Source organism: Cydia amplana, chromosome 11 (assembly GCF_948474715.1).
Source record: "Cydia amplana chromosome 11, ilCydAmpl1.1, whole genome shotgun sequence".
Lineage (NCBI taxonomy): Eukaryota > Metazoa > Arthropoda > Insecta > Lepidoptera > Tortricidae > Cydia > Cydia amplana.
This window is the reverse complement of record NC_086079.1, coordinates 7,330,855-7,343,208: the sequence shown is the minus strand read 5'-3', so window position 1 is coordinate 7,343,208 and position 12,354 is coordinate 7,330,855. Positions and strand designations below refer to the sequence as shown.

General features: G+C 39.0%; 1 protein-coding gene across 1 annotated transcript; it reads left to right on the top strand.

Annotated features, from left to right (window-relative positions):
- The first annotated feature begins 1,760 nt into the window (after positions 1 to 1,760).
- Positions 1,761 to 7,698, top strand: LOC134652182 (uncharacterized). Its single transcript, XM_063507344.1, has 3 exons — positions 1,761 to 1,899; positions 2,512 to 2,661; positions 7,559 to 7,698. The coding sequence occupies exons 1-3, from the start codon at positions 1,816 to 1,818 to the stop codon at positions 7,691 to 7,693; spliced, it is 369 nt and encodes a 122-aa protein (XP_063363414.1). The 5' UTR covers positions 1,761 to 1,815; the 3' UTR covers positions 7,694 to 7,698.
- Positions 7,699 to 12,354: the final 4,656 nt, after the last annotated feature.

The window sequence follows — 12,354 nt, the reverse complement described above, 5'->3', positions numbered from 1 at the left end:
TAACGACTGGTCTCGCCACCAGCCACGCATCCATCGGCACGGTACGTATGACACCTTGGATTGGCGGAGAGGTAATAGGGTAGGGTAGTGGAACAAAGGATGGAAGATAGGGGAGGGGGGGGGATAAGAGAGAGAATGGATTAAGATAGGAGTAGAGACGGGAAATGACTATTTGGATCACGGGATGTTAGACAGGAACAAAGGTAGGGGAAAAGGATTACCCGGCGGTTGGGACTGACACACCAGGTATGGCCCTCATACTTGGCTGCTAGTGGTCCGGGGTTGTTGGTAAATAATGCGACGCCCGTCGCGACCACTAGCATTTCCGGGGTGTACGACCTGGGTGTACTTACTATTAGATACAGTCTGTGCGGAAAGAGAAGAGTCGTAGAATGTATGGGCTCCCTTAAATTCCACGACTTCTCTTTCTTTTGACGTTCATAAGCGCATTGTAATCAAACAATATAATAATTATAATACCTACTCACATTGTAAAGCCGCGTCTCGATATTGCGCGGCGGCCGCGCGAGCAATGTTCGACCGCGGCAAACCTGTATTTTGGCTCGCGAGCCAAGTTCGGCGCCATCTTGAACTATAGCGCGGCGGCCTCGCGCGGCAGGATATCGAAAAATATGTTTATGAATAGAATACTACATGGTGGTGTGAGACGAAGACATGAGATATGAAGTTGATGTTACATTACAAAATTTCACAAGAATGACATCAGAAGATTACGAACTTTTAAAAGCATTAATTCCATGCATCACTTCTTAATGATCTGTTGCGATAATCACTACATTTACTATTCCATAGAAACTGTTTAGTTCCGTATAATTTAATTAAAGTACGACACTTTTCATTATCCATGTCTGCTGCCGCGCTCGCGAGCCAACTGAAATATGTACACATCCGTCCCAACTGCGCGCGAACATTCCTTTGCCGCGTGCCGAAACACCGACAATGAATGGTTCGTCGCGAGCCGCGTTCGAGCGAGCGAATGATCGAGTTGGCTCGCGAGCCAGCCCGGTATCGATTGCGCGCGGCTGCCTCGCGAGCCAATGTTCGATAGCTTGCCGCGCAATATGGAGACGGGGCTTAATATACCTACTTGAATAAACTATATTTTATCTTATCTTATCTTTCCGCACACACTTTAGTAAGTCGCGACTACAACTTTTAATTTTAAGAGAAATAAATTCCGCTTCATTAAAATGCATTCTGCAGTTTAAATAAGAAGTAAAGGATGGTAATTATACGTACTAATTAAATTCTAGTTTTGACCTCTTAAGATCGGTTTTCCTAGGATAGCGGTGCCGTCATATAGCGGCCGTCTCCATACTAAATAATACGGCTAAATATGGATGTCGTAGTATTTGTATGGAGACGGCCGCTATATGACGGCACCGCTATCAAAGCTTTATAGAAATATAAAGAAAGTCCCAAATTAAAAAGCGCAAAAATTGGCTTCAAAATAACAATTTCTAAATGCTTGTCTAAAAACTCAAGTTTTACTATTTTCTTACTAATGCGGGTAACCCCATGTATGACTTTTTTTTTAAACAACATGGTCTGGATGCGAGTTTTAAGTCAAAAATCTATATTTGACAGTAAACTGCCGTTTTTCTTTGCTTTAAGAGTAATGCTAAACATATTATAATATTGATTATAATACTTTGATTATTTTTGGTTGCCAAAAAAATACGACTGTCAAGTGTCAATGTCTACTAACCTAACCTAAAAATCTAGAAGTAAACAGTAAACAAGATATTATATGTTTTGTGTTAAAATTATTATTTTCTTTTACAAACATACAGCATGTTGTATGAGGCATTTATGGCGGGTACCTGGGCATCGATTGGAAGTACCTTAGGAAAATTAACAGGCACACCAAGTATAGTTGTAAGTCCCTAATGGAAAGGAATTCTGTACACAAGTACACAAAATAATATTTTACCTTTTCATGTTTATCAATAGTAATTCCATGTTGTCAGTATCTTTGTTTATTAAGAATCTATTGATCTCTAGACGCTTTTTCCCGCGGCTGGTAGCTAGTACTCTTTTTGGTATCTGCTATTGATAGTCACCAATCTTCAATAGGTACCATCGCGCACTCTGTTAACTGTACGACACGTACAGTTAGAAACTGTTGCTGTTTGTACTTATCCCCTTAAGTTAGGATAGGGTGGGATAGGTTACCCTTTAAGTAGGCACAACATTTAGAAAACTCTTTATCATAGATCATAGATTCAATGTTATCGGCCGCCTAGCCTAGTCTGTAGTGCCTCTGCTTATAAAGCAGGAGGCCCGGCTTGAATCCCGGTTAAGGCATAATTTATGTGTTTATCACGAATATTCGTGCCTGATGTTGTCTATGTATCTAAGTATGTATATTGTCGCCTACTACAGTACCCATAGTACAAGGTTTGCTTAGTTTAAGGCTATGTTGATCAGTGTGAGATTGTCCCCAAACATTTATTTATTATTTATCATTAATCTAGATACCTACTTCAGGGTGACGGCTACGTGATATGGGCACTACTCTTAATCCTGATGGTATCAGTCAACACGTGGGGCTGCCGGTACTACCTGCGCTCTCTCGACGCCGCCGACAACTCCGCAGCACCTACAGTCATCTCCGCCGCGTCCAGCTACGTGCTATCGGTATTCATTCACTCACTGAGTCAATCCTGCCGGTATCAGTCAACACGTGGGGCTGCCGGTACTACCTGCGCTCTCTCGACGCCGCCGACAACTCCGCAGCGCCTACAGTCATCTCCGCCGCGTCCAGCTACGTGCTATCGGTATTCATTCACTCACTGGGTCAATCCTGACGGTATCGGTCAACACGTGGGGCTGCCGGTACTACTTACCTACGCTTTCTAGACGCGGCCGACAACTCCGCAGCGCCTACAGTCATCTCCGCCGCCTCTAGCTACATGCTATCGGTAGGTAATTATTCATTCACTCGTCTCATTCAGCTATCACTTAGCAGTGTTGCTTAGTTACTAGAGCACGACAGATTAAGCACTGAGCAATAGGGATGATGACACATGTTGAATTTTATAACAAAATCTAGTAAAATAGATAGCAAACGAGCAATTTATCACAATAATGTGGATATTAAAATAAAATATTGAAAAATTACAAAAATACAGGACCTGAAAGTTTCAAAATTTAAGTTTTTTTTAACTTCCAAAAACGATAAAAGTAAGGGTACCATTCGATTCCTTACATTTCATGCAATAAAATATTGTATAGCAACTATATACATAAACGCAATATTTCACCGACAAAAACGCAATTTTCTTGTTTTGTCCATACTACGAGATGGGCGATGACGTCACGGCTCTCGGCCGTTTTGTATAGGGCGTTTCGCGAGTGAAGTGCGACTGCCTTTGACTACAATTTCTGACTTTTGTGTTACTTTAATGCAATGGGTCCCATATAGACATTTGATCCTAAAAACAAACCCGATCGATTGATACCATAAAAAAAAATTGTCATGTAGCCTATTATGCAGCTAATCCAGATTCTCGTTTCTACGTTAAAATATTATACCTATGCTAAGCCTTTTATAGTAAAGATCTGACATAACAGATTGATTAAGGATTACATTAACTATCGGCTTTCCAATGTGAGGACATTATTTACTGTCCTATTTCCTTTAATGACGTCACGCAACATGAGAAAGTTTATTTGAAATGGTCGCTTTCATATAACTGCCTACTGACCTGACCTGTCCGTCGGCGTCGGCTGTATTTGACAAAGCGATCGACTACTACTTATCGTGATGGTAATCTCGTTCCAACCGCCAGTGAAACAGAGTCAATTGAGTAGTTTCTCTAGCTAGACGATCTACTTACAAAACTGGGTTTATCATTCTTGCTGAACGACACTACAAATAATTTCTTTACAAGTACCTAAAGGTCCTTACTTTCCTGTACAGTCACCGGCAACACCTACGTAGCACAACGTGTAAAAATATCTGACACAATCTTATTAGCAGAGATGGCTCTCAAGAAAAATTTCATGTGCTTTTGACATATAAATTATTATTGCTGTAGGTGCCTTGCAACTTCTATCTTGGGCATACAATATATTACACAGGAATTCGTTCGTAATATCCATCTGTCGGGGCCGGCCGAAGTAAGTGCCCAACGGCATGTGTGAATCCTATAATATCCGAGATACACTACTTATTCTTCTCTACGTACTGAATGTCTCCAACGAGACAACCCCCAACGTTATTGATTTAAAAGTTAGCCGTGTGGTGTGTGGTTCTGACTTGCGGCCGAACTAATCTACGGGAACAAAACAGGCTCGTAAAAGTCCGCAATCTCTTCAAGACGCAGCGGGCGGCAGGCGGAAGGCCCCAGTCTACGTAATAAATAGCACAGAATAAATAATAGTACTAGGTACAGAAGAATTCACTCTCTAACAAAACGCGTCTGTTTTACGCGATTACGACAGATATGAACCACCAAAATTGGTGTGGGACGGATGTACTTTTAGGTAGCTACTTGTTGCGACGCGACGAAATCGCGGAGTGAGCCACGCCTGGTAATAGGTTAGGCTGGTTATATTAGATTGCATTCTTGTTTATGTTAGCTGGCTACAGTTATTTCGTTTGTTCATCATTCGTTTTGCATCTTGTTTATACCGATAACTACTAAGTAACCCTTCGGTAGGTCAGATGCTTGCTTCTAACAAAAAAAATCAATTTAAAACCTTATACCTACCTATATGCAAACCGATCCCTAAGAAGTGAAAGAGAGCTTTATAAAACAATGTTGAAAGATCTATCCAATCCACACAATGGGGTTAAAGAGTAATATAGATTGAACTCCCACTTTTTTTAACAATTTTTTGCCACTTTATCGGTAACTCAGTAAGTGTAGTAATATGAACCTATAGGTTATGTACAGTCAGCAGCAGAAGTTGCTAAGCGGGCCAGGTGTTCGAAATGATCTTGACGCGACTATTGTTAAGAGAATAAGAGCGTGTCAAGGTAATTTTGACCACCTCGCCCGCTTATTGACTTCTGCTGCTGAAGTGCTGACTGTACCTCACTAATTACTAGCTTTCTAGAAAGCAAAGCGTAGTAATACCTAAATAGTTTCTAAGCTACGAACGAACAGATACGTAGACGGACGGACACGGCGAAACTATAAGGGTTCTTTGTTGACTAAGATACTAAAAAAAAAACAACGGGTTGCACTCCGGGAGTGCCGGCAGAAGTGAAAACTCAATGACTAGTGCAAAATGTCTGCAGCACTATGTATAATTGAGGTTAACTAGACGTGTGCGCCGCGCCGGCGCGCCGCCGCCGCCGGGTTTTTTTGCCGCGCCGCCGCCGCCGATAAATGATCGGCGTGACCTTGAGTGTTGTTAATCAGCTATTCTAACTTGGCGTTTGTATTAAAATTTGGATTTATTTGTATTATATATGTTACAGTTGTCAAATTTTTATCAATTATTTATTAAATGAAACGGATTTATCTCAGTGGCACAAACTTTTTGACATACTGGTTAAACGGAGTAATCTTCAGTCTTCAGTATGGTGCCGAAACGTGGAGCCTCAAAAAGTGTGACGTCCAAAGGGTGGTGCTTTTGAGATGTGGTGTTTGCGATGACTGCTGCTTATACCTAGGACAGCTCAGCTTCTCAGAGACCTCAATATCGCTACTCGGCTCTCCACAACATCTTTCTTCGGACATATTATGCGTTTTCCAACTCATAATGTGAAGAAACATATGCATTAAGGCCCAATGAATAGAATAGAATAGAATAGAATATTATTTATTTCAGCATAGGTACACAGTTATACAATACATACACAGGAAGAAAGAAAAAACTTATAACTAACTTGTACACTGTCACTACACTGAAAAAGGTGAACACTCAGCATGATGCCGGGTCCTACTGGAGTAGTACCTGACGCTGGTCTTCCGTGAACACCTGTAGGGAGCGTAGTTGCGCGCAGCTACCAACTAAATACAGTAGAGTTATAAGATAACTATATTAATTGTATTAATTACGATAATACACAACGAAGCGGCAATGAAGCAGTTGACATCAAATGATAGTATGACTAGCATGGTCTGGAAAATGTAACATATGGACTTAATATTATAAATACGAAAGTGTGTCTGGCTAGTCAGCCAGACAAACTTTCGTAAATAGTCATATATATAAATACAATACATAAAATAAATAAATAGTCTAAACAGTTACAGTACCTAAAATTCGAAATGACTCTATTTTTTGCTTATCTTTGCTTTTTGAAATGACTCTGACAGTACTTTTTGCTTGGACAGAAGATAACTTTTTAGTTTAACTTTAAAAGACTGTAAATAAGTTAGTTGCTTAAAAGGTGGTGGCAGGTAGTTCCAGCATTTTGTGGCGGTATACTTAAAACTGCCACGAAATGCTGCAGTTTTGTGTTTTGGACACATGAGTAGAGTGGATAATCTTTGGCGCTGCAAAAACCGGAGCTTCTCATGCAGGTATCGAGGTGCTTGAGACTTCACAATACCGAACAGTAGGCAAGCAAAGTGAAGTGAAGGATGGATGGCAAACGTGCTCGGAGTGGAGCATGTGTGAGATAGTCGATGGCTGGTGGCAGTCTGCAGTCTGCACCGTGCAGTCCACACGGTTTATGACCGCGACCGCACGAAATGGAGACAAATTACAAGTGGTCTCAATCCTCAGCAATGATAAAACGAGAAAGATGAAGATACGTCTCAGTGAGACTGGTGCTAGTACGACAAGAAAACCATTAAATTTCAAGCATATTTAAAGATAAGCCATGGAAAGCATGAGAAAACAGAGTCACAGAGCGATACAGATCGGATCGAAAGTCATTGGGACCAGTGGTGGCAGCATGGTTCCATTTTTATCGCCTGTCATTATGCCTGTACCTTCGTACTTACATACTTGTTAGAACGTGATAGGCATGGTGACAGGTGATAAAAATGCGACCGTGCTACGAGCGCTGGTAACCCCTTAATGCAAGCCAGTTACTAGGAAAAGTAAGTTATTATATCCTATATTCATTTACAAACGCGACCCTATTTTACTCACAACCTATTCAAAACTATACGTAGATTACGTAGTTCACTTACCACCATTCAGGATTAATCAAATTTTCAAGAAAAAACAACAAATTAATGATTTTTCTGTAGAAACTTGAAAGTCAAGGTCACGCCGATTTTACGCCGAAAACACGCCGCCGCCGGCGATTTTTTGGAAAACGCCGCCGCCGATCGTTTTTTAATCGGCGCACACGTCTAAGGTTAACGCCATCTAGCGAGTGCAAAATGTCTGCAGCACTACTTACACTAATTTTGTCGCATTACTTGAAACCCCTAAGCACATCACTGTTAGTACTCGAGTTATATAAGTACCAGTTAGAGGGAACAGTTTTTCGATCAGGTCACGTGTCCGTCTTACGTCTTACGCTCTCGCGAGTTTAACATTTTTTCCCCATCACAAAAATCCAGCATATATTAGGTATGCTAGGTTTACTTTTTAGTTGGTAATCTCATTTTGTTTACAGGGTTTTATCGGGATATGTTTCTTCGGAGAGCTATCTTCTGTACGATGGTGGGCAGGCGCCCTTCTCATCGTGATAGGACTTGCGTTGGTCGCCCGCTCTACGCCGGAGGATACGATAGAGAAGAAAGACGAATAACAATATAGGTAGGTATTACACCATCTCATTCTAACTGATTGCTGGCTCCCACTATTGGCGCATTCATGGTATTGTGTACAATGCTTACAGTAGAGTCCAGACGAGCTGGGCAAATCGACCGATTTGATCAGGAAAATAATTGGCGCCAATCTCATCTAGCGTACACAATTTAATCACCAACTTGCATTCCATAGATACTAACCTCGAAAATTTGCATTTTTGTGTCCGCACCTGCTGATTTGATCGGGGAATCAAATTGGCGTTAGCGGCACGGCCTGATTCGATAAAGATAAAAGATAGTTTATTCAAGTAGGCATAATTACAATGCGCTTATGAACGTCAAATAAAGCTAGGTAGACCGGCTCCAACCCTACACCTCTGCCCCGAGAAGATTTAAATCCCCCCTCAATTGGAGGAGGGTATCCCATTATGGGACCGGCAACAAACTCGGCGGGACACATCTTTTCAAAAATAATTACATCTTATAATTAACATGCATTACGAGAAAATAAGGAAAAAAAAATACAATTTAAATTACTATAGAATTCATGCAATTATACACATAAGGTGTAATAGAAATTTGATTTAGAAAATATACATATGTACATGGAATCATACAAATTCGTAGCTCTTTCAGAATCAATCAATCGATCGGACAATTTCATCAGATTGGGGAAAAATTGTCTCGTCTGGACTCCACTTATTATGTGTCATAATTTTGTCCACAGGATTTCAACGGCATAGTAACATGTCATTTCTGATAGTTGGGTGGACGGCGCTAAATCATTATAGGAGTGGAACGCTGCGCTGATCGTATTCGTCACGCCGAAAGTGACCAAGAGAAGAAAGATAAATAACATTTTATGAGTCGTACTTAGCTGGTTAAGTAAGTATGTACATATAGTGTCAGATAACTTCGTAGATATATTTTTCTTGTGTAAATATTATATTACAAACTTATTGATTGTAGCTGAAATAAAATAAAATAGGTAGATAGATATTAGGAAAGAAAGATATACAGTATTAATATCATATTTGTTATTATTTTTGAATTAAAATTATGATCAATCGATGTTTGTATTTTTTAGTAGCAATATACCATTGATTCACAACCCGCTGCACATTTAGACATAAGTAAACCTTTCATAATTACTAAACGAGTTCCTGCGAGCTTGAATAGCTAGGTTGGAAATGGGAATGACCCGTATTATCACATAGTAGAACATTACATTACAGCTACATATATGCCTTATCAACTTATCATAAGTACCTACCTGGGTAATTTCGTATACATAGGTACTTACCTAATAAATAACGTAATTACGTGAAATAGAAATTAATAAATTGGTAGTTGTCGAATAATTAGTTTTAGTTCTAGTTGCGTACCCACTTTATATAAATGTTTATTATCTGTGATAGGGCAGTGAAGTGACAATGCGATAACTCACGAGCGAAGGACCTTGGGACTACTAAGCGTATTCTGATTGTAATAACCGGTTAGGAATTTGATTTGGATTTGTTATAGATCCTCAGTGTTATAAGTGACATTTGTGATTGAAGAAATGTATCTTGAACACTATCATGTCCATAACAAACCGAAATCAAATTTATAACCTGTTATTACAATCACAATACGCCTCTAGGCCCCAGAGACAGCCCCGTTCCGCAGATAACAAAATATTGTGTTTGTTCAAGCCAGTAAACTGCTCGGCTTCAGTATCCGACGTATGGGCTTTTCAAAACTCATTCTATTTCACACTTTACATGTATGTAGTAAAGTATACTTACGAGTGTCCGAGTGAGAGGGTAAGTCAATAAGACGAACCTCAAACTCACGAAGCCAAGCGTGTTGGATTCGCACTGGAACGCGAAAGGACAATTTCGATTAAATTCATTGTAATTTATTTAATCGTCCTGAGAGCATGGGTTTTGTAGGCTTGTATCAAATGGGAAATTAATTCCGGTGTTAGGGAGCTATTTCATTTTGTTGTTATGTGATTAACCCGTTACTCTTGAAAGTATTTTATGTATGTATTTTTAAAGAAATATTACATGATTGTTATTTGTCGTTATTGTTACTTCATAAATGTTTATTTTGAAATTAAGACATTAGCGCTCTGTTGACAACTGAATATCTACTTGTATTATAATTTTAAATCTACGCTTCTTGTTGAAAACAATATTATTATAGGTATCTCTAAGCTACTAAATTAATCCCTAATAAAGCCATTAAAGCTTACTGCAGTCTAAAAATACTTTGGTTTTATCAAGACGGATTTCTATGAAACACCTAGTACCAGCTACCTGCTACTCGTATTTTCTCTCTAAATAGTCTCTTTAAATAGAATAAAACCTATTTTTCCGGCAAGCTGTTCCGATAGTGTTGGGATTTAGCTTCAGCAAGAGGCTGCTGAGGTAGCCTCGTGGGAGCCGAATAGATTGGAAAGTTCCTTATAGTAAAAAGTATAGTGTCATTATTTGGCAGGATGAGATAAAAGGATTTGTTAGGATTTGGTGCCATTTACCTAATATAATAACGTAAAATTAGAAATAGAAAAACTTAGTACCTATTATCTAGTTTTGGGATAATAAGGGGATATACTATAGTTTAAATACAACATGACGCTGAATTTATGCGAGTAATACGAGTATTTTTTCTAATAGACGACATCTGCGAATATTTTTATAGACATTCGAATTATCCGGTTGGACCCTATCCAGTCTTACCCCAACCTAGCTTAGTTTATTTCTTGTTCAGCTCGTTTACCTACTTGGTTACCGGTTACTACTTACTTGGCACCGTCCTAATACTAGTAAGTAGGTAAGTATTAATTACCTACAATGAAATCTAAACCATTATTAAATGACACTGAGTTCCATGACTTAGAACAGAGTTCGATTTTAAAACAAAACAAATACCATTTTCACTTCTCATGCTCAAAAAGTGCACCTTTATGTCGTGCGTAGACGACATAAAGTTGCTTATTATGTTCTAGAGCATAAAGTAAAATCATCTATTGCGACCCTTATTGACCTAGCAATAAAGTCCAAAATCTGCCATACAAACTGCCAGCCTTGCCGGCGCGCCCGCGCCCAACCGGCGCGCTCCCGCCCGGCGTGCCTCGCGCCCCCGACCGGCCCGAATAAAATTTTCTTTAGTCTTGAATAAATACGGGAAAATAACCTAAAATATTGGATATTTTTGTATGTATATTTTCCTCGCAATCGAAGTGAAAAGCAGAGTACAACAAGGGCATAAATGTCCATTTTTACCCTCGTCTACTATTTTGGTCTTCGCTTCGCTCAGACCAAAAAATTGCCTTGGGTAAAAAAGGGTCACTTTATGCCCTTAATTGTTGTACAATCTACTATTTATTTTTTAATATCATTGATTCAAATTCGACTGCCATTTTTTTGTATGGTTGGCCGCCAGAAGTAAAAACGTATAGAGGATCGAGTATTTTTTGTACGAAAACGGAGGAACAGCGGCAAAGCGAACATCTTTTACTTACAAATAGCCTGTTCAACGACGGCGTAAAAAGGGACGATGCAATTGCCTTTTAAAATTAGGGAACCCTTAAAGATACCACAGTTCTAAATCGTTTCCCTACGCCCTCGATACATCATTTTGATGATGAATAAAGATTAAATTAAAGGATTGTGGTTTGAATCGAAGTGTTTGAAAATATATGTAGGTAGGCATTTTTTCTTGTGGTATACTTTTTTTTGTTAAAGCTATTTAATTTGTTTATTTGTAAAATAATTGATTTGCAAGACCGAAGTGATCCCATAAGTGTTCCGCGAACAAAGTTTTGTACTTAACACTAAAAGGAGCTAGGCAGCGCTAAAAAATCAACGCAGCCTAGTAAAAGTAATATGGTAAATTTTAGAACGCGTTAAGCCTGTAAAGATTTGAATAAAAAGAAGAAAGAAATAATATTATTTAACATCTATCTATCTAATACCTTTAAATGAGCAATTATTGTTTATTTATTTATATATATATATATATATATATATATATATATATATATATATATATATATATGTTTATATATATATATATATATATTTCGGGGATCTCGGAAACGGCTCTAACGATTTCGATGAAATTTGGTATGTAGGGGTTTTCGGGGGCGAAAAATCGATCTAGCTAGGTCTTATCTCTGGGAAAACGCGCATTTCCGAGTTATTATATGTTTTCCGAGCGAAGCTCGGTCACCCAGATATTAATTTTTAAACGTAAAGTTTTTAGGGTTCCGTAGCCAAATGGCAAAAAACGGAACCCTTATAGATTCGTCATGTCTGTCTGTCTGTCCGTCTGTCTGTCCGTCTGTCTGTCCGTCCGTATGTCACAGCCACTTTTCTCCGAAACTATAAGAACTATACTGTTGAAACTTGGTAAGTAGATGTATTCTGTGAACCGCATTAAGATTTTCACACAAAAATAGAAAAAAAAAACAATAAATTTTTGGGGTTCCCCATACTTCGAACTGAAACTCAAAATTTTTTTTTTCATCTAACCCATACGTGTGGGGTATCTATGGATAGGTCTTCAAAAATGATATAGAGGTTCCTAATATCATTTTTTTCTAAACTGAATAGTTTGCGCGAGAGACACTTCCAAAGTGGTAAAATGTGTGTGTCCCCCCCCCCCCCCC

Coding starts and splice junctions, on each gene's coding strand:
- LOC134652182 (XM_063507344.1), top strand. CDS start 1,816: ATGTTGTATGAGGCATTTATGGCGGGTACCTGGGCATCGATTGGAAGT. Junction 1,900..2,511: donor CAGGCACACCAAGTATAGTT/GTAAGTCCCTAA, acceptor TACCTACTTCAG/GGTGACGGCTACGTGATATG. Junction 2,662..7,558: donor CGTCCAGCTACGTGCTATCG/GTATTCATTCAC, acceptor TTTTGTTTACAG/GGTTTTATCGGGATATGTTT.